Source organism: Diadema antillarum, unplaced genomic scaffold, assembly GCF_040938485.1.
Source record: "Diadema antillarum isolate AM-2024a unplaced genomic scaffold, OU_Dant_1.0 seq00000960_RagTag, whole genome shotgun sequence".
NCBI lineage: Eukaryota > Metazoa > Echinodermata > Echinoidea > Diadematoida > Diadematidae > Diadema > Diadema antillarum.
Genome location: NW_027271807.1, coordinates 284,075 through 307,215, shown reverse-complemented (window position 1 = coordinate 307,215; position 23,141 = coordinate 284,075). Strand labels below are relative to the sequence as shown.

The 23,141-nt window shown below is 40.7% G+C and overlaps 1 protein-coding gene across 1 annotated transcript; it reads left to right on the top strand.

Moving 5' to 3' along the window:
• Positions 1-20,845, top strand: LOC139741875 (coiled-coil domain-containing protein 39-like). Its single transcript, XM_071652450.1, has 21 exons — positions 1-187; positions 729-848; positions 1,409-1,555; positions 2,427-2,585; positions 3,062-3,154; positions 3,415-3,543; positions 4,170-4,361; positions 4,733-4,836; positions 5,470-5,656; positions 6,234-6,374; positions 6,941-7,105; positions 7,961-8,098; positions 9,587-9,703; positions 10,894-11,033; positions 11,749-11,824; positions 13,458-13,617; positions 14,995-15,173; positions 16,513-16,644; positions 19,229-19,345; positions 19,707-19,798; positions 20,650-20,845. Exons 1-21 carry the CDS (start codon positions 95-97, stop codon positions 20,843-20,845), a joined length of 2,877 nt encoding a protein of 958 aa, XP_071508551.1. The 5' UTR covers positions 1-94.
• The last annotated feature ends 2,296 nt before the right edge of the window (positions 20,846-23,141 follow it).

Below are 23,141 nucleotides of genomic sequence, written 5' to 3'. Positions count from 1 at the left end.
GTTTGTCTGTATATTAACTGTTGGTTCTCGACTTGTCGATGGCTTAATCGTATTTCTCTTTCTGTGAAAGATCTTCATCAAATAATCAGCGAAGATGAGCGTAAAGAGTGTTTTGAGTGACATGGAGTGGGACAGTGGCCTGCAAATTCCTGTCGCCAACCAGGAAAACAAATCATTAGAACAGGAGGTAAGAATTTAATGTTTCTGTTTTAGTAGATTCCAGTGATCTTGTTGTCTATGCTTCTACTATGCCAATTATTCTATGAACATACATGTATGCAAATCAAAGTAAAAGAATCATGTACTGATGTAGTGTTACACTTCTTACAGTCTAGTTCTAACGTTAGAAACTTTCTAACTGTTAATCATGAAACTTCACCAGCAAGGATCTTTAATATTATTTCACGTCAAACTTCCTTTGCCCTTATCATTTAATATCAATTCAATGAGCAGTTAACAGAGTGTCTAGACCCCTAGCAGGCCTAAATAAAAATGCATATTTTTGCGCGACTAATTTTTCACGCTCTGCTGGGTAAGAAGAGTTTTGCATGTTCTTATTCTGTTGAAACATAGGTTCTATGGCAAGCAAAACTATTCGCGTGCTTTTATTTTTGTGCTACTTCCGGGTTGCGGGTGGCGTTTTCAACACCACGAAAATTGCCACTTTTTTACAGTAGTCTAGTAGATTACAGTAACCACATGTTTCATATTTTTCTCTCTCTGTGCAGGTTGCTAAAAGGCAAAAGGAAAGAGTAAAGCTGCAGGGAGAACTCACTACCAACGATGATCGTGTCTTCGCTATGTCATCCCACATGAAGAATGTGCAACAGGAGCTCAATCACACCCAGGTATGGTGGAAATTTCATAAGGTTTTCTACATCTACACTCATGTGCATTAACTATTTCTGTTTTCTTTCAGATTGCCCTGCCAGCACTTTGCTGCATTATATTTCTGGTGCTGAACAGCCCTCCATTATGGTCCCTACCTGTGTGGTACCACCAGTTTGCAATAACCTTGATACTTGTATAAACATATTATTTGGATTAGTGATTCATCGTGACAATTGCCATAAAGTCATTTAGTATAGTACTGCATTTGTGTAATGCAAGTGGACTCAAGAGCCAGTGATGACATCTGTGAAAGAAAAGACAACAAGAAGAAACATACACAATTTTTTATTTCTTGTCTTGTTTCTCAAGAAATTTTAGATACTGCTTTGTAGTTGTGGCAAAATTAGCCATACTGCATTCTATAGCTTCAGCTCCCATTGATGCTGTTGTGATTACACAATACTGTACCTGTATATTAAGTATTTCTAAACATCAAAAATGTGAACGAATTGAGGATTGGTGACTGCATGGGAAAAATGAAACCAATTATGTCTTTGTTTATTGTGTCCAATTGTAGAATCTTTGTGGAGCGAGATCCAAAGAGCTAGAGACGGAAAACCACATGAAGCTGGTAGCGCAGAGGGAGGAAGGTCGCCTTAAGCAGGAGATCATTCGCCTTGAGAACGACTTGGCAGACATCAAAGAGAGAAAGAACATCTTCCAGGTGAGGTAGTGGCCTACTGCAACCCCTGCCCAGCCCCTCCAAACTCTGCCCGGCCCCTCCCAAACTCTGCCCGGCCCCTCCCAACCCCTGCCCGGCCCTTCCCAACCCCTGCCTGGCCCCTCTCAACCCCTGCCCTGCCCCTTCCAACCTCTTCCCGGCCCCTCCCTGCTTCCAATCATGTACACTGGGCTCCCCTCACAACAAAGTCCTTGGGACCAGCAGTTGTCTATTGTTATATCAAAATTCCATTATAACTGAACAGTGATGAATATGAGAGATATACATAAACAATTTGGGACCTGAATTTTTACTTTGTTTTTACGTGAATTTCGCTGTAAACGTTATTGCCATAACAGGAGTACACTGTACAGGGAAATCGTGTTATTGCAAAGTCTCCTTAACCACCAATTTTACTTCATTATAACTGGTACCTCGTTGTAAACATAATAACAAGAGGCCTTTAAATACAGTAATGTAAAATAAAGACTGTGGAATTCACCTCATTAATAGTGGTATCTCGTTGTGAGCAAGCTCTTTGACATTATAACAGGGTTCTCCTGCATAAAAAACCTGGGTTATATTCAAGATCACATTTGAGACCTCTATGAGATGGAATGCATTCCATTGTAGGCATCATCAAGTGTGCAAAAGAGTACCCCACTACAATAGCTCCATGGTATGTACACATATGATGATGTCCTAGATGTTATGTTTTGGGACTATCTATTTGGTATAAACATAATTTCCTTAGCTGACAGTAAAAGTTTAAAATATTAGGGAGGTAAGGAGAGGGAAACAAGTCATATCGTATGTAACAATTACAAATGTTTCATCTTTATCCCTGTTGTGTTCTTTTTTTTTGACGACGCAGAACACCATCTTCAAGAACACCCAGAAGCTGGAAGAGCTGAAGTCTCAGCTGAACTGGGACCAGCAGGCCCTGGAGGCTTGGCTGGAGGAATCTGCCAGGAAGGATGAGGACTTCATGACTATCGCCAAATACACACAGCTGGACGATGCTAAGATCAAGGTACAATGGATCAGGCCAATTGCCCCCTTCATAGTTGTCAGGATTTGTTTCTGTATGTCAGGCCCTCCAATGGGGGCTGTAGATAAAGAATTTTTTACCATACTGCTGGTGTCGTTAAATTTGCATACATTGCGGTTGCAGATGGTATTGATAGTCACATTCTAGTCAATCCATATCCATGCTTACTAAAATATTAGAGTAATTTGTACAAAGTTTTTACTTGGCTTGGTGTTTTCAATTGTATTTGAATGAAGATTAAGTCTGAGGATAACGTAATGCAATGAGAAAGTTATCATCATCCTTACTGGAAGATTATGGCAGTAGTGTAATGAAATATCGTGGATGTTAGTGTGTGCTTGATGTATGGAAATGCAGTTTTGATGTATGTCTGGTAGCACACATTTCGTTTTTTTCGCTTGTTATGTATGTATCGCTGCATCAATTTTGAGTTTTCTCTTCTCATCCAACTCTTGCAGGAACTCAGCCTGCAAATGGAGAGAATGACAGAGATGTCACAGAAGAAGAAGAAAGTGCTGGACAATGAGATGACAGAGACGTTAACTGCTCAGGTACACAGAACATCCAACATTTACATTATCAGTGGAATCAAGAGTACTTGTATCCATAATGTTCAACTTCTTAGAATATGCTGTAGTCTTTAATATTTTAAACATTATTTATGTTGGTTTTTTTCATGGTATAGTTGATACAGCAAATGATTAGGAAACAATCAGGGAACTCACAACTGTCTTTCATTTTTGCAACTGATTTTTTGCTTGATTTAATATTTTTTTTCCCTGTGTGCCTCTTTGTGTTTTTTTGCCAACAGCTGGAGATGGACAAGACAGCGGAGGAGTTCCGCAAGGCCCACAATGACAGGCAGCAGCTGATTGAGCAGTGGGAGGCCACCATTGAACAGATGCAGCGCAGGGACCGGGAGATGGACAGGCTGGCCACGGTGAGAGGAACACAACACACCCCCTCATATCAGTTGCCACACCCCTGCTAATAAGGAGCTTTAGATTTTTGCGACGGGGACATTCAGAGGGAAAAAAACCTTTTCTGAGCATGCGCAGAATCGGGTATCAAAGTCAATTTATTTATAGTTCGCGCGCCTGAGTTTTCACTATGCGTTCTGTGCTATTTTTACATCCCCTCGACGAAGAGAGCTCCTTCATGTACCGATCATATAGGGGTGCCATTTTATTTTTTATATGTTGCGTCTCGGCGTAATCTAAAGCTACTTTTCAGCACGACGCAGGGAAGAGGAGAACGTCCAGCTCAAGCGTCGTCTCAAACGTCCGCGCAGCAAATCTATAGCTCCATATTATCAGCAATTCACCCTGCTAGTTTTTCCTTGTCACATTTCTTTCATAGTTAATGCTGAGATACCGGTAAGCAAAATTCTTGATAGATTCAAAAAGACAGAGAAGTCTGCGTAATTACTTATTAGAAATGCAGGATGGAAAATGGAATTGCATGGAATGAAATGGAATAGAGTAGAATCAAATGGAATGGAATTGAATGATACATGTTTTATATTCTCATGTCCACCCCCCTCCTCCCCTGTCATTCCTGTTGCAGCGTCTGGCAGAGGCCAAGGCAGACTTGATGGACCATGAAGAGATGGTGAAGGAGAAGCAGCAGTTCCTGGAGAATGAGATCGAGAACAACCAGGAGCAGACCAAGAAGATCCAGGGCACTGATCGGCTGGCCGCCCGGCTCCGCCTGGACTACCAGGACAACGAGAATCAGCGGATCCAGTTTGCGGACGAGGTCAGTCCAGAAATTAACGTACACCTGATCGGAGTGGTTTGCAACCTCTGACTTTCTTCAATCAAGCTCTCTAGATATGTGGCATAGTTCCGCACAATCTCATTTCCTTCCATAAAATTGGAGCTTCACATCACATCCATAAAACAATGCAAAGAGAATTGATGTGTCAGGTAGCACATTAAAAGAAACACATTCTTGTTTTGCAAGGTGCATTCTTTCTTGTACATGAGAAATCAAATTTGGTGAAATTGAAATTAAGCCAGGACATACATTATATTGTATCTCTCAAGTGACAAATTTACCTATGCAGTTCTAAGCATGATTCTGAGCATTGATTTTATTATGTGGTGTTGGTGTTTTTCTTTTAATAGATGGAAACATTAAAATTCACGGTGGAAAGAACAGCCACGGATCTGGAATCGATGAGAAGACAGGTCAACGAACTTAAGAAGGAGGTTGAGAACAGGAAAGATAGGTGAGCTTGTGTGAGCACATTATTTGGAATGAATATTCTAGCATATCTTACATTCTGTGTATGTATTTTCCTTAAATAAAAACAGAACAACAACAACAACAGCAACACCCAAACTATAATAAAAATACTCTTGATTAATTTGTACAAATTATGAGAAAGCTGCCAGAGTATCAAATTTAAAGCATGCAGTGGGTAAGATGGGTGTCTTTTGTTGTTGTTATTGTTGTTGTTGTTTTGGAATATGGTTTCGTTTGTGAGGGTGGAGTAGGTAGTAGCAGAGGTTGTTTGTTCGGGTCATATTTCTCACTGAAGTCTAGGCCATGTTCCCTGACAATGCATGGTCTTCAATATGAACTGCAGAGATGCCAACTGTTGATTTTTTTTTTTTTTTCAGTATTGTGTACTGTGTTTTGCCAAAAATAAAGCAGGTGTCATGGTAATTACTGATTTTCCCACATTGTATTACGACACATCTATTGCTGAAAAGGTTAAAAAAAAAAAATGTTTTTTCCACCAAATATATGCCTAAGTTGCAGCCCTGAGAATATTGCAGTGCTGTTAATACGGTTGGCATCCCCAAACCTGACATCTGCTGGCAATCCCTTGTTATCTAAACATATCTCTGTTTTACAGGGTAGAGAATGCCAAGAGGCACCGAGGCGACCTGATGTCCAAGCTGAAGGCGGCCACCGATGCCTCGCTCTCGGCCGAGGAGCTGGCAGCAGCCATGGATCAGATGCTGGAGGATGAGGAGACCACCCTACACATCCTGGAGCAGGAGCTAAAGAGGCTCAGGGACCTCCAGTACAAGAAGTCCCAGGTGAGACCTCCTCAGGATTCCCCCTAGATTGTGGAGCTTATAAGATGTTTGTCTGGTCTTTCTCTGATATGTCTGTTGCACTGAGGAAAAAGGGAAGTTATCTGATATAGAATCTCATCAAACAGCCGAATGCATATATTGAAATTTGGTTGATCATTTCAAACTTAGCAGATTCTCAGAGCTGCCAATGTGTTTGCTTTTACAATGTTTCTTATGATATTTTTTTTTTCAAACCATATAAGAAAACACGTTTTTGAGATAAAAAATGTGCTTTGAAAAAAAAGAAAAGAAATTCAGCTTCTTTGATATCTGTAATTTCCATTTCTGAACCAAAGTATGATATTTGATTTCAATATATGTTTTTTGTTTTTTTGTTTCATGTTTGTTTTTAAACTGTGCATCAGTATGTACCTTTAGATCTGCTGAGGACCCTAGCAGACCCTTGATTCTGTCTAGCCTCCTTTGCGTGAACCTGCTTTGATATTTTAAGGCTGCTGTATTTTGTGGACTTTAGATATTGAACCCATGGTAAATATGTCTATGAATTTCCAAATACACTTTTTATTCCCCTACCTAGGAATTGTACGAGGCCAAGACAGCTGAGAAGAACACTAGTGCAGAGATCCAGGGGGCGAGGGCAGCCAGCCGCAACCTGTCGAGTCGGATCAACAAACTTGACCACGATTCCCTGAAGCAGCAAGAGATCATCTACAATCAGGTGAGCCAGATAATTCCATGGTCTTATTCTCAGCATAGAAGTCAATATACTGCCATAGCCTCTACAGACCCATCAGTTTAATGTGTCGCTGTTTAAACAGTGCGGTCATCAACAATTTGTATTTTCATTCTCTGGTATGCGCTCTGTTCTCCAGGGTAACATGAAAAACCCACCCAACTAGTTCTAGTTTTAGCCAAACAGGCTATATTCTTACTTATTCTGCAATTCAGAATATCTTTCCCTCCAAAGAATGACTTTGCTCATCCAAATGAACGCATTTTGCGGGACGGGTTAATGCTACTACATGAACGGCTACTGCAGATGAGGAATGTCATTTTGTGGTGCAACCTTGCCTGCAGATTTGGCAATTACAAGGCTCATTTGTACTGCTACATCAAGGCCGGGGAGGATGAGGTTGTACCGTTTTTACCCTAATTTGAAAACGTCAATGGCACAGAGTGTATATGGACGTCACAGTTATGCTTGAATATGGACTGCTAGTGATTTAAGGTAATTACAGCATGGCTAATTCTGCTTTGCTAAACTTTATTCCTTTCCCTTGCCAGGATTTCACTGTGCAGCAGTTGGAGCGCAAGATCGCCCGTCTGGAGGGCGAGCGGAGCACAGAGGAGATGGACGCCCTCAATGCCCGCATCAAGGAGCTTACCGAATCTCTAGAGGAACGCAACACCACACATGGCCTGCTCAGCACGCAGCTCAAGCGACTTCAGGTACGCCATGTTGGCCATGCATCTAGAATATTGTGTTATCACTGAGGTGACAGATTATGGCAAGGATATATTGCCTGGGCCAGTAACATAATGGGCAAGGATTTGTCCCACTAAGGGCAATATATTCTGATATTGCCCCCCATGCTCAAAATTTGTCTGTCCAATGATGTCATATCATTCAATAATACGATAGAGAGAGACAAAGAGAGGCAAGGAGGTAACATAAAACCCTTTTCTCTGTTTCTACAGGATGGTGAAACATCTGTCATGAATGATGCTCTTATTTCCCCTTGTTTTGTTTTGTTTTGTTTTTTTTTCCTTCTTCAAATACATTTCAAATTTGGCATAATCTTCACTATGGAAAAGTGAAAGAGAGTATTTTGCAAGGAACTGCCCAAAATTTGTATAAATTCCTTTATCGCTTGGATTTGATGGCTCGTCTGTCAATGTTGCGGAAATATTCTGAAGACTAAAAGTGTGGTAACGATATCATCTGTGGGCATGTAGGACAAAGCAATGTAAGTGGGGTTATCTTCCACTCAAATTTGTACCATTTAAGTTCTTTATTTTTTTCTAGATTGGTAGGTCTTCTCACTGTTTGTATCAAAATCTTATCCTCAAATATGAGTTTATGCAGGCTAACTTCATTGCAGCTTTTACAAAGTAGAAAGAGCAACATCGTTTTGTTTGTCTGGTTTTCTTATTTGTTGTTGTTGTTTTTTTTTTGGGGGGGGGGAGGGGGATAATTTTCTAAGATTGTCAATGTCTTAAATGCTGTAGGCCAGTAAACTCTGTCCTTTGCACTTTCCACTGCTGACTGGTTGACAATTTTTTCCTTCTTCTTCTCTTGACCAGGACGACATCAGAAGGGTCAAGCGTGACCTGGACAAGAGCGGGGCAGAGAAAGCCGACCTAACGAGTAAGATTGAAGAGCTGAACCTCCACAATGACAGCTCCAACCGGGAGCTGAGACGAATCGTGAAAGACAAGCAGGTTTGTTACGCATATTATGCCTCATATTGCTGCATGGACACTACCTACAAGTATATAGATACCAATATTAGTGATGTTTATTTGAACGGCTTTGTGTTGACCCAAGCTGATAAACATGCTTTCAACAGTCAGTGATAATCTTGAATGGCATCCTATAATTTACTCAGAAGGGTGCAGGATGCTTTGTCTTTATAGTCATTAGAATATCACTCAATGTTAGTACAGTTCTGTATGCACTTGTCATATTTTGCTTCATTGCAACTGAAATACAGTCAAACCTGCCTTAGCGGCCACCTGTCTCCAGCGGCCACTGAAAAATCCCCCCGAGAAAAAAGCCCTGTTAAAGACCCTGTGTATAGCGGCCACCTTTCTAACGCGGCCAGCGGCCACAAATTTTGTTTCCCGCGGTAGATTTTAACCTGTCTATAGCGGCCAAAAACCCAATGGAGACGTAGCCGAGCCATTAATTTAGCGTGTTTTCTGCTTTGTAGCCGTGCGGGCAATGTTTAGTGATCGCCACCGCTGCATTCGTCCGTCATAATAATGCACTAGTGTTAAGCTTTCTTAACGGCAATACACATTGTACTGTGCAACAATTTCATACTCGGTATACACCGGCATGGTTAAATGCATGAAACACACTGTGTGTGCATACGTACACACATACATGTACATGTAAGGATACAACGATGATACATGTACATGTAAGCAAGGCACACAAAGTTGGATTACCCGTCTATATCAGCCACATGTCTATAACTGCCATTTTTTCAGTCTCCCTTGGGTGGCCGCTATAGACAGGTTTGACTGTAGTAGACTTGCAGAGATCCGAAAAGGAGATGTTGTAGTTCAGTGGATAAGACCACAGGTCATCAATCACGATGTCCGTGGTTCAAGTCCCCTGGCTGCAGCTGTTGTGCCCCTAGTCAAGGCACATTATCCCCATTGCCAAGTCCTTTGGAGTGGATTCAAAACTGTCAGTCCTGTGGTTTACTAGCCCATAAGCATTCAATGCTTCCTTAGTGGTCACTTAAAGATTATATTCTAATCAATAATCAATAATTAATCAGCGATGAATAATCAATCAAAAATCAATTTCAGTCATTGAACATTAACAATATACAAACAACAGTGATCTCAAAAGGAATGATCTGAATACAGAGACAGTACTTTATCAAGTGTAAAGTACAACTTTTGCAACTTAAGTGACATGTATTTTTGTTTGCTTGATTGTTTTTTAATGCAAAATTTGTAAACCCAATGATGAAAGTGGAAATAAATGCAATAAAAAAAGAAAGAAAAATAAAGTAAAATACAAAATGATGAAAGTATTAGAAAATGCCAAATGAGATATTAAAACAAGAATGCCCAGCATTGGAATAATTGTTCTTGATGCCTTGTGTGTGTGTGAACAGATTACTGTATCCTCACCTCGTGTTCTCCCAAACTCTTTTCCCCTCTCCTCATCTCATCCCGCCGTGTCTCCAGGACCAGATGGTGGAAGAAAACATCCTCAAGCTGGAGCTGAAACGTCTGAGGGACATCCTCAACTCTAGGGCTGACGAGGTGCTCACCCTGGAGAAACGCCGCCTGCAGCTCGAAACGGTGAGGCTTATATGTATTGTTGTCATGGCAACAAAATGGTTTGGAAAGTGTTCTGCAACAAGCTTATATACTGTATACGCCACATTTTCAGCGAGTCTAATTTTTCGCGAATCAAGATTTCCTGACAATTTTGTGAGTAGCTGAATTTACGATCATGGAGTACAGCAATGTACGGAGGAATGTTCACATGCATATCGCATTCATGTCAAGATCAGAGTTGATACAATTATGTTTTGTAAAATTCACAAGTAGCATCCAACTCGCAGAATTTGCAAAAATAAAAACCTTGCGAAGTATATGGCGTATACAGTAACGGTGTGCCACCCATGAAATATGGGGAATTTGTTTCATATCTGCATGTACATGATACGCACAAAATACACAACCACTGAAACTTTTCACAGTGAAGTTGAGTGACTCCTTTTACTTACCATACTACGCCTTATTGGTAATCCTTTAACCCTATTTTAACTGGGCTATTTGAGACCAAGTTTTTACTGGGGGGGTCAATTTGAACCCCCCTTAAGATCTCGGCCGCGGATCGCGCGATCGCCGCGAAATTTTGCCTGAAGATAGAGCTGGATGTCAACTACAATATTACGTGGTCATACAATAGAAAAATATTGCCTTTCTATTTTTGATAATTAATTATGCAAATTTGTGCATGAAATCGTATTTTCACTTATAACTCCATTAAAAAGACTGAAGGATTGCTAAATTTTTATGTCAGAATTCCTCAAGACACATCAAACAATTTTTGTGTAAAAGAATAGCACAATCAAAATCAATTTCTTTTGTTTTTTATTGTTTTGTTAATTTCTTATGTATTTTAGTGTTTTTTCGACCTTTTGTTTTCTTTTTTTTTTGGGCCAAAATTTGTTGCAGGCACTTTTTCAGGCTTATCTACACTAGAATTGATTAATTTCAGTTGTTAAAAGTTGAAATATTCTAATTTATATCAATTTAATCAAAAAACACAATTTGCATTGGATTTGCACACGACATCATGAAATTGAGCTGTTTTCGGGTTGACATGCATATGCAAAACATTACGTTACTTCCGAACTGTCACAATTGAGCCAACAGCAGTATTATGTCACATTGTGTCAGTGCAGTTTCTGAGGAGAAAATGAATTGATGATCAATATTGACCTCTCTGCCCTCTGCTCCCCCCCCCCCCTTCCCGGCAGGCGATGAAAGAAAGACGTAAAGAGATCACCATCCATAAGGAGATGTTGAGGGCGCAGATCAAGTCCAGTGACGAGGAGAGAGGCACCGTCGGCGCCGAGCTGCAAGATCGCATCGCTAAGATCGACAAGCTGCGTAAGAGGTACGTAGGACCCCCTTTCATTCTTTGTTATGTCTGTGTCATCATTCCCTCCCATCTTGCATCACAAAATGGCGAGTCGATTTTCTGTCCCTAGACATTGGACTGTCTTATCATGTGTGCTATCTAGGGTAGTACGGGTGGTAGAGAACTTTTGATTTGATTTGCACAACTGCCTAGAAGTGTGCGAGGCAAAATACCTTTGGTATGCAGACCATTGTGCCTCTCCTCACACAAGTTTTCATCTTACAGGAAAACCGTTTTGGTATCGCATGCCACAAGAAGGGCTCGATCATGTGATTACAATCTGGAAATGTCCATTTTCACAAAGATGTAGCAGTACCCTAAAGTGGATTGCAGGGCTTGTGGGCCAGTGTGATCCTCTGTCCGATGCATCACGTGAGGAGATGTCACTGCCAATTTCACACTGCAAATCATGCTGGTCGGACAGATCAAAAACTTAGCATTACTAAATTGACTATACAGTTCTTGTTTCCATAGAGACAAAGCGCATTCTGGATTTGTATTTTCCAAAAATGATGTTACAGCCATTCTGTAAATCATCTTTGTGCAGTCATAGTTTTCGTCAAAGTTAAAATAATTGCTCTGTTATAGTAAATGAGGTAACATGCACGTTCTGCGCTCTTTCAAGAAGATGACTGACCGACCCAAAAAAGTCATAGTTTTACCATGTTCCTTTCTTCCAATTTCTTGGTAGGTATGAAATTTTGATGGTTACCATGGCACCACCAGAAGGCGAGGAAGACCGATCGCAGGCATACTATGTCATCCGTGTAAGTATGACACTGGAGATTAAGATTTGTGGATTATGTGACATTGATGCAAGTTATGATACGAACCCAAATTCTCTAGTGTCATGTTCTGTTGGGGAACCGTTTCCCATTTGTCTATCAGATTTTGTGGGAAGAAAGAAATCCGGAAATAAATATTTTATCTTGATTTTGAAGTTATTAATTTTCTTGATATCAGTCATGTTGGATACATTTAAAAGGTACAAAAAGAAAAGGAAAGAATACAATTGCTCTCTCTTCATACTCTTTTTAATGTGATGAAATGGGCATTCCTGGTAATCTCATTATAATGGGGGTTCACTGTACCAAGATTAGTTCAAGTGCTACGACATTCAATGATATCTGTCACTTTCAAAGAGATTTTTCTGACTGCCTAAAGAGGGCAAACTATATAGTAATGATCACAAGGAGCTGCACATCTCCCCTGCTTTGAATAATAATGGTGTACTTCACTCCACTTGCGTATGATGTGCACGTTCAAGTATCATTGTTACAGAGCGTACTTGATCCATCGCACTATTATGCAAATCTGCACTCCTTGATTTGGCTGCTCCTTGGTTGCTCATATGCTAGCAAACTAGCCGCAAGGGGTAATCCTAGCTCCTCCTGTTTCTATGTGCAATCATAGAGTTGTTATACAGTATGTCCCCCCAAAATTACAATCAGATTTTCACATTGATAACTTCCAATATGATTAAACTGTCTGAATGCTATATCTGGGTCTAGAATATAACATCATACCTATATTTTGCAGAAAACCCCATTCAAATTGGTCAAGTGGTCACAGAGAAATGTGGATTGTTGTAATGCTTGTCACGGGTCTGATTCTTCCAAGTTTAGCACTTGGATGCTCTTGGAACTGCATATTAATGTGTGATCGCAGTGAACAGAATTTGGAGAGAAGGAGTCCTGACATGCTCAGCTCAACAAAAATCCTAATTTCTCTTTGACCATTAAGCAAATGAGGTGGGGTTTTCTGTAAGATGTGGGTAATAATTATAGTGTCATATCCTGAAATTGTATTTGGATTGATCATTGCGGAGGGTCCTGTTGTATTTTTTGGGGGGACATATGGTACAGGGCATATAGCGAGTAGGCACTCTAGTTTTAGTCATATACCGTATGTCCCCCAAAAAATTACAACGGGGCCCCTCTGCAATGATAACTTTAAAAATAGTGAATCAATCCAAATACAATTTCAGGGTATGAAACTAGAACTCATTGCCCACATCTTACAGAAAACCCCATTCGATTTGCTTCATTGCTTGAAGAGAAATGAGGAATTTTGTAGAGCATGTCAGGAATCTCTTCCCTCCAAGTTCTGTCTATTGTGTTCACACACAAGAGCATCCAAGTGCTAAACTTGGAAGAATCAGACTCATGATAAGCTTTACAACAATCCACATTTCTCTGTGACCGCTTAACCAAATTGAATGGGGTTTTCTGCAAACTAGAGCTGAGATGTTATATTTTAAGACCCTGTAGTAGCATTTAGACAGTTTAATCATACTGGGTGTTATCGATGGGAAAATCAGATTGTAATTTTTGTTGGGACATACTGTATGAGCTCTTTGGTCACTTTTCTCCTCCTCCTCCTCTGTTCTGTGTTCTCCAGGCTGCCCAGGAGAAGGAGAGTCTCCAGCGAACGGGAGACGAGCTGGACGCCAAGATCCGCAAGGCCGAGAAGGAGATCAAGGCCCTGGAGAACACGCTGCGCCTGATGAACGGCCGCAACGAGCAGTACCGCAAGAGCTTCAACCGGGTCACAGAGACGAGTAAGTGACTGCAGTAACTCAATTGAAATATACATGTTATGTGGTGTATTATTGTTTGTATGTGTTTTAGTATGTATGTGTGCATTTATGGTACAGTGCAATCCTGTTATAGTGAATTTCCTCGGGACTAAAGCTGGCGGTTTTCTTTTGTTATATCAAAATTTGTTCATAGTTGAACAGATAAGTTTATAAAGACAATATAGATGATAATTTGGGGACCTGAATATTTACCATGTATTGAGAATTTTGTTATTACCGTGTTAGATAAAACAGGATTGCTCTATGTATAGGATCATATGCATGTATTTATGTGTGTAGGTATGCATGTATGTATGTTTACACAAGGGAATCTTCATTGTAAAACAAAGACCTAAAAAACACAACAATTACCTTGTTATAAAATGGTTTGAGTTATATATGACCTCCTTATAAAGAGGTTCCACTGTATGCATATTATGTACGTGTGTGTGTTTGTATGTATGTACAAATGTGTGCATAATATATGTGTATGCTTTTATGTAGACACTTTAAATACATATATATAAATGAATATACACATGTGTTAAGCAGCTTAAACATTTTTTTTTATTTCTCTATTTTGTCTGTCACTCCTCCTCTTCCTCCTCCATTGCTCCCTCTATCCCTCATCTTCCTCATCCCTCCCTCTTTCTCCTCCTCTTCCTCCTCTCCCACCGCCATCCTCTCCTCTTCCATCCCTCTCTGTCCCTCATCTTCCTTTGCATCCCTCCATCCCTCCCTCCCTTCCTCTTTCCTCCTCTTCCTATTCCACCTCTATTCTCTGTCCTCCCTCCCTCTTTATTTCTTTGTCTTCTTCCTTCATTCCTCCATCCCTCCCTCCCTTCTCCTCTCTCCTCCTTCTCCTCTCTTCCACCTCTAATCTCTCTCTCCTCCTCCATTCCTTCTTCCCTCCCTCTCTCCTCCTCCTCTTCGTCCTCTTTCACCTCCATCCCTCTCCTCCATCTATCTTCTGCATCCCTCTCTATCTGCTCCTCTTCCTAATCTTCCTTCTCCATTCCTCCTTCCCCTTCCTCTCCTCCTCTTCTTCTTCCTCTTCCACCTCCATCCTCTCTCTCCTCCTCCATCCCTCTCTATCCCTTATCTTCCTTCTCCATCCCTCCATCCTTCCCTCCCTCTATCTCCTTCTCCTCTTCCTTCTCTTCCATCTCCATCCTCTCTCTCATCCTCCATCCTTCTTTATCCCTCATCTTCCTCCTTCCTTCCTTCATCCTTCCTTCCCTCTCTCTCCTCCTCCTCTTCCACCTCTATCCTCTCTGTCCTCCTCCATCCCTCTCCATCCCTCCATCCATCCTTCCCACTCTCTTCTTCCTTCTCCGTTGCTGTATTCTCCTCTACCAGGTGAAGAGTTTGAGGAGAAGCAGAGACTTGAGGAGCAGCTGCGGGCGGCGATGGACAAGTACAAGTACAAGCGTCGCCAGATCAGGGAGCTCCAGGACGACCTACAGACCATGGGAAGTACCATGGAGAACCTGGGCAGAGACGAGCGGGCCTACGAGGACATGATTCAGGAGAAGGAGGTGAGAAGTGGGACCTCTTATTTCATTATTTTTTTTTTTACCTTTGCCAAGGAGGCCATGTGTTTGCCGACATTGCTCTGTCTTTGTGTTTGTTTATTTGTTAGTTTGTTTGTTTGCAAAATAACTAAAAAGTTATGGATGTATTTGGATGGAATTTTCAGGAAAAGTTGATAATGACACAAGGAACAGATGATGAAATTTTGGTAATGGTCAAGATTACTTGCTGGATCCAGAAACTTTGAATTTTTTGAAGGATTCTTTGTCATTAGGAAATAGGGCTGCTTGATTGAGGTGTGTGCTCTACAAGCGCTTTTATAGTTTTCATTTTCTGAGTGAGTAATGGTATTGGAATGGGGGAAAGGACAGAAATTATGTGAGGGTGGTAAAAAAAGGATGGGAGAGAAACACAACTTGTTCCCAGTTAGCCCTTTGTGTGTTTGGAGCACTGACTGGAACATGAAACCCCTGACTGGCACAGAAATACCCGATACTATCCAAAATCCTTGGGAGAGAAGGGATTAACCCTAAAAAGACTGGGGGGGGGGGCCTAAAAGGCCCCCCTCTCGACATTTCGCGCAATTACTCTGCAACACGCAATGCTCTCGCCGCGATGCTCTATGACTTTTTTCTTTCGAGTTTCCCGCACATTTTGACACCAAATTTGTGACGCCAGAGGGTACGGTTCTGAAGTTACATAACTTTTTGTACATGCATGTGAGGCCGAAAACGGCTCAAAAATGTGATTTTGTGTACAAAGTCAATGCAAATTGGTTTTTTTTTCACATGGTTCATATAAATATGCTTATTTTTACTCTCAATGGCTAAAATTAATTTGTTTTAGGAGTATTATGCTTCAAAAAGTGTCTGCCACAAATTTTGTTAAAAAAAACAGCAAAAAAAAAAGGTAAAAAAAACAGAGAAATACATAAGAAATTCATGAAACAATAAAATAAATAAGAAATTAATTTTGATACCGAATTTTTTTTCACGTACATTTGCTAAGAATGCCACAAAGAATAATAAGACCAAAAATGATCACTTCTGGAGCTTTATTTACTGATTTAGATCAAAGAGTCTGATATCTCACATATATTAGCATAATTAATCAAAATAAAATAAAAGAAGACTATTTCGGAAAATTTAAGTATACGATCTTGTAGATTACATCGCACACTACCATTGTGCATTTCCGCTGCGATCGCGCGATCCACGGCCGAGATCTTAAGGGGGGGCCCTTTAGCCCCCCCCCCCCCCCCCCCCCAGTCTTTCGAGCTACCAAAATAGCCCAGTCTTTTTAGGGTTAAACACTCTTACCTTTTTGAATGTTCATCTTTTGCAGAACAAAAAGCAGCAGCTGACCAAGGAGCTGGAGGATCAGAAGGTGAAGATTGAGCGGGTCATGAAGCAGACTGCGCGCTACGCCAAGGAGCTGCGGGTCAGCCGAAAGGTCAAGGGTGAAACCCACGAAGAGGTATGCCCATAAGATGCTATGCAGTAGTGTTCCCAGTCCATTTTCTGTTCTGAAGCTGTTTGTGATGAGTGATACTTCAAGGAACAGAGAGGAAAGGGAAAAGGGTTTATGAGAAAGATAAGTATTAGGAAGCCAAAAGGATACATGTTAAATTCTGCTGGAACCAGCTGGCCCTTAGCTTGCTCCATAGGAGATAGCTTATAAGCCTGATATGAATATAACAAAAAGAAGGAAGAAATTAGGCAGTTGTTCTATTGCATTTTTTCTTTCTTTAAGAAATGCATGATTTGTGCATGTTGAGATGCGAGTTATATAAAAGCCTTCTCTAAACTTTAAGTATGCAGTGAATTTTGCCTGTTGTGCATTGTTATCACACCTAATTGCTATCCTGGGCCCCATTCCATGAAAAGTTGATATGATAGCAACTCCTGCTAGAATGGCAATTGTCATGGTAACAACAAGAATCTAGTTTCCTGATTGGCTGTTGTGATTGGAAGTTGCCATTCTACCGAGAGTTGCTGTCCCAACAACTTTTATGAAATGGGGCCCTGGTCTATCGGTCTAAATTATGTTTCAATTAGTGAGACTTTTCTCTTCCAATCTTGTGCTGCCTGTTACTCTTACATAGCATTCCTTGTCACAAGATTCATTCTGTTTGCTGGAGTGAACAGCATCAAAGACTGCAATCTTGTTTCTATGCGAATATATGCCCAAATTTTTCTGTCTTAAAGCAAATTTAAAAAAAAATTAAAAAAAGGAAAGAAAAAAAGAGAAGAAGATCCTTGAATAGCCAGAGTGAAGTCATATACTGGTGTGTGCATTGATGTAATTTGTGACGTCAAAGGAAATGCATTTCCATAACTTCTCCTTGTTATTGTGTTGTATATTGTGTGGTTTCTTTTAAGCACACCCAATTACTGTCATTAGACGAAATGGTAGTTGTCATCTCCTCGCGTGAGAGTATACACCCTTGATGATAGGATCGAGAAGCCCCACAGTGTAGCCATTTTAAAGCGGATTTATTTCATGACTGTTCTTGATATGTGACCTGCTACAACAAAAAGATCCAAATGTTGGGGGAGATCGATTTTCTGAAAGTGACATGACATTATTCCTTTACTCTTCCACTTCAACTTCATATATAACATAACTCATAAAAGTACTCGGTTGTGGAGATATTGATGATTTTATAAGAGCATGTTGACTGGTCTAGGAAATCAGCATTTCGAGAAAACCCCTCCTAAGTTTTCCTTCTGACGCAATTGTGATCAAGGGGAGGTAAGACAGTTTTCACCTCTTGACAATAGAAGATATGCTGTTAGCAACCTCCATGATGTTCATTCAAGCTTAGCGCCTGCGGTCCACGCACAACCAATCAGTAACCAGGATGCCACGCACTGACCAATAAGATCACTCCCTCGTTGCTAGGGGCCGAGTCTATCTGTTGCGCTACATCCAAATCTTCGGACATGTTTCTGTTCCGTTGAAAGTCAGAAAATCAGAAAATCATGGCCCAGAAAAAAATGCTAATTTCTTGCCTTTCTTTTAATCATTTAGCTTTGAAATTTTGGCAGATGATGGACAAAATATCAGACTACAAAATTATGTAAAAAACAGAAATTTGACTGTTTGACCGATTTTGATGACCTGACTTCAAACTCAATTTCTCTGCTCAGCCGTCTGCAACTTTTGGATCCTTTTGTTGTGGCAGGTCGCATACATATTTACTTTAGATTTGTCTATCCGTGTGTCTGCTACAGATGTTCCTTCATTTTATATGTCACAGGTACAAATTCACTTAAACATCGTTATGGCAGTGGTTCATTGGTATCATATTCCTACCAATCAAACAGGTTGTAGCAGTCCCTGGAAGAGCTTTTTAACAGTCATTGTTCCATCTTATTTTTTTTTTGAAAGTGAAATTAAGTATTTCATTGGCTATCTCTTTAACTTCATGTTAACTTGGCTGCTGTCCTGAATTTATTTAAATTGAAGCCAACTCTATCTATATCAATTGCCCTGACCTGTATTGCAATGGAATGCCCACACCATAAGAAAGGTCACTCAAGAGGTAATCAGTCAACGCTTTTTCTTCCTTTTTATCGTTTCTAGCCACACATTAATGAAAGCTGATCCATGAACCGATAGGTGTGTCCCTTACATTTTTGTATGGTCTAATATCACAAGAGAAAAGAAATAGAAATTCTTTGTCTTGTACATTGCAGTGATGTATACAGTAGTTGCCATAGCAACAACTCCACCTAGATGTTTTTTCAATGACAGTTTTTCCACTGCATGGCTTCTTATTAATTGTTTTTACTTACCTGCATGCCTTCATCTCATCCCTCCCTTTTCCCCCTTCCCCTTCTCCTCCTCCTCTTCCTCCTTCCCTCCCCCTCCTCCTCCTCCTCTTCCCCCCCTCCTCCTCTTCCTCCTCTTTTCCCCCTCCTCCTCTTCCCTTCCTCTTCCACGTTCTCCTCCTCCCCTCCCGCGTCCTCCTCTTCCTGTCGTCGTCCTCCTCCTCCTGTTCTTCCACCACCTCTTCATCCCGTCTTTGCATTCCGTTTCTCTCTGGACTTCACAGAAAGACTTTGAGCTGCGCGAGCTGCGGGAGTTCAACAAGAACGTTCTGAAGCTGATGGGGGAAGTCATCCACTCCTACCCGGACATCGCTCCCACGGCTCACATGCTCTTCTCACAGGCAAGTGTTGCGACCCTTGACCCTGTGGATGGGGTTGGCAGCTATCTTTAGGAAAAATTTGCTTATCCCAACATTGTTTTGTGTGTGTGTGTGTGTGTGTGTGTGTATGTGTGTGTGTCTGGATTCATTGCATCAAGGGGAAATTTTCAAGTATGGCACCAGAAGTGCAATATCAGGGTATGAAATGGATTCTAACATCTGTTTTCAGAATGTGTATGTGTTTGTGTGTGTGGGTGTGTGTGTGTGTACAACGTGTATGTGGCTTGCAGGAAGGGGCAGATAGTCACTTTCGTGTGGCAGAACCGTGTGCACATTGTGCATAGATGGTAATGACACCGTTCTTTTGTTTCTATCAATACAGGCTGGTTTGCCAGTACCGCCCCCTCCCAGCGCGTCCCAGCGGTCCTCGAGGCCGGGGTCAGCTTACAGCGCACGCAGCTTGTCATCACCGAAGTGAGTTCTCAATTTGCTACAATTCATATTCCTTGTGTTCTCTGCAGTGGTAGTGTGCAAATTGTTTGAGATGACATGCTGAGCTCTGTATTAAATCCTAATTCAAATTCAAATTTCAGTATGTTGCACACACTTCACAATAAGCCTTCGATTTGATAAGCAAAGTTGTAGAAGTGGAATTAAAGGGAAACATGAGAAAAAGACAGTGGTTGGCAGGAATATGTGACAGTGAGGGAGTTCTTGGTACGACGTGCAAAATTTTTCATACATGCAAACTGACTCCTGGGCCCCATTCCATTAAAGATGCTGGAATAGTAACTTCCAGTAGCATCAGCCTATCAGGAAGCGGGATTCTTGTCATTACCATGACACTTGCCATTCAAATAAGAGTCGTTATCATCATAGATAGCAACTTACATGGGTACACTTTTGTTTTCAAGACAGTTGGCTAGCACAACTGATGTGCCAAATGACCTTCCTTTGATAGTAATGCCCATTTGTGGCAAATTAGATCTACCTAACTCAGTTTCTTTGAGGGCAACAGGAACTTATTCGATTTCTCTTGTCAGTAGATTATTTGAACTTTTTTTGAGAAAGCAGCAAGTATGTAATTATACCGCTGAGCCAGACTCATTTACAATTTTGAATTTGTTTTTCAGACGGGCTGATAAAAGCTTACAAAAAAAGAAAACAAACAAACAAAGAGAATGACTGGGGCTGATATGTGTGGGCTTACCTAGCTCTCATGTTTACACACTTGAGTTTAGATTTGAAGTTATCTTGATGTGTTTTGTCTCCTTTCCATTCTCTTTCCGTTCCACTCACCCTTCCCCCTTCCTTTATGCCATCAGGACCCCTTCCTCTGGACGCAGTGTGGCCTCGAGCCGGGCCAGCAGCATCGGTATCAAAGCAGTGGACATTGGTGGACTGGGTGGTGGGCTGACCGGCAGCCCCGCGGGCACGCCGAAGAGTGGACGGTCACCCGCTGGCTCGAGGGCGGGCAGTCGTGCCAGTAGCCAGGGTAGTGTGCGGAGCGGCAGATTCTAGTTGACAAGATTCAAAGAGTCTTGTCCTCTTGCAATGAATCTGGCAGAACCTTGAAACTGCTCTATTGAGAGATGGCTTAAAGAAGGTTCAACGTTTCAAAACTATCTCAGCTCTTTTGGAGAATCAGAACTTCAGCTACAGGTGAAAGAGTGTGACAGCTTCACACAGAATGCTCAATGTTTCAAACATGAAACGTGCTGACAAAAAAAAAAAGACAACCTCACTGTGCATTGTTCTGGCATATGATAACAGATTTTGTTCATTACGTGCTCTTTTATGGAGTGAATGTGTAAAGCTGGAGTAACAGTTATTTGCAAAGGATAGTAGGACTTCATGTGTTTTGGGAATACAAGTAGGTTATTATGTCTTCAAAACAAGTCAGCCACATAAAAATAGTAAAGGAGTCATTCCATGAGCATCATGCAACATTACTGTGTATATCTCTTTCTTATTCTGTCAACTTATTGCATGAGCAAGTGAAGAAAATGAAAAGACTGAGTGAATTTTTTTTTTCTTTTCACAGTTTCCACTTGAGAACATGTTATTGATAAAGTGATTTGTCAGTATTTGATTCCAATGCCAGTTGTCATCTGTTGATGAAACATTTTTGAAGATGTTAGGGTAGACCACTACCTGAACGACTCATTCCAAGGAAGAGAAATATATTTATTACTCTTACTGCACAACTATTGTCTCATGAACCACGAATGCCTTCAGATATAGTCAGTACCTGAGAAGATCAGTAAGGATGGAACTAGAATCTGATACAAACTAGGAAAGACATCAAGAAAATACTTCTTAAATCAATGTCTTATTGCAGTGAGCACAAATTACCATTGCCAATGACCTCATTGTAAAGAAGTATTCCTGTGCTTGGGATTTTTTTTTTTCCCAATGTCTATTTAAAGAGAGTAATGACAATCTCTCAGAGAAATGTGTACCGTATTTCATTCAACATCACAGTACAGTGGAATCTCGTCATGAAGAGGTCCCATATAACAAAACCCTCTTACAGCGAGGGAATTTTGCAAATTTCAACTCTTTGTATTTCTTTGTTTTGGCACCCTAATATAGTGAGAAACCTGGGGGTGTTTCATGAAACTTTTTGTCAGTGATTTACACTGACAACTGTTAAAAGCTACTGAAATCCTTGCGTCTGATTGGCTGATAGCAAATTTGTCGGTGAAACCTCCGACGAACTCGTTGATGAAACGCCCCCCCCCCCCCCCCTATATAACAAGTTCATTGTCATGGTTTTTAGGTCTGTGTTATAACAAGGTTCCCCTGTATTCAGTTTGTCAGACGTAGTATGTGTAATTGAAACAACATGTAGACCTTGAAAATGGTGATTTTTAGGTTCACTGTGCACTTCCGTCTTCAAGGGGAGAATATCCAGAGTGTACTGTGTATTATTCTGTAACAGAAACTGGCAGGCGTGAAATTTGAGCATATAATTACCGGCCGTGAGTAAACGTGTTTTTCATAGAGAAAAAAGAAAAGTGATTTTCAGTAGTAGAGCATGTGTATATGAAAGCGAGAGATTATTACATATACATGAAGTATTTGTTATCACCTTGATTTGTATAGATGTATTCATGACTGATATTTGAACGTGTAATCACTATAAATGCAAAAGGTATATGTGCTTGTCCATGTCAGCATATGCTTTCAATTATTATGTTTCTGATAGGTCGCAGACTAAAGGGATAGACCAAACGTGTACAAACAGAGGAATATCTATTTGTAAATACATATGTGAATATGCTGTGTGTACTATTCATTCCTGTCAACCCTTTTCTGACTTCTCGAAATTCTACTTGACTGTGAAATATATAGAACGATATAAAGTTTGCAAAAACAGCAATATCTTCTGTTATCTTGTGTCTTATGTTAGTGTGTGTAACTTCTCTGCATAGTGGAAATTTTGACCAGCGGATGTTGCCTAAACCGTCGCCTGATATCTATGACCATATGCTCCATGAGGAAACAAATTGAAGTTAGGGCAAAATGTGCAGGCGTGTGCAATTATTCATTTTCATGTTACAAAATTGTGGCAGAAGAAGCCAGGGAGGGCGCTACAGTACACTTCAAGTATCAGTGGACTTAAGTGCTAAGTACAATCATTATTCTACTGCATGTTCGAAGCAGAGTGCTGTACTTGTGTTACATGAAGAAAAAATAAAAAAATGCAGAATTCCATGTTCATGTTCCTCTACAGATGTCAGTATCAAAGGATACCATTTTTATTTTGAGAGATACTGTACAGGCAACTCCCGTTATAACAAAGTCCTTGGGA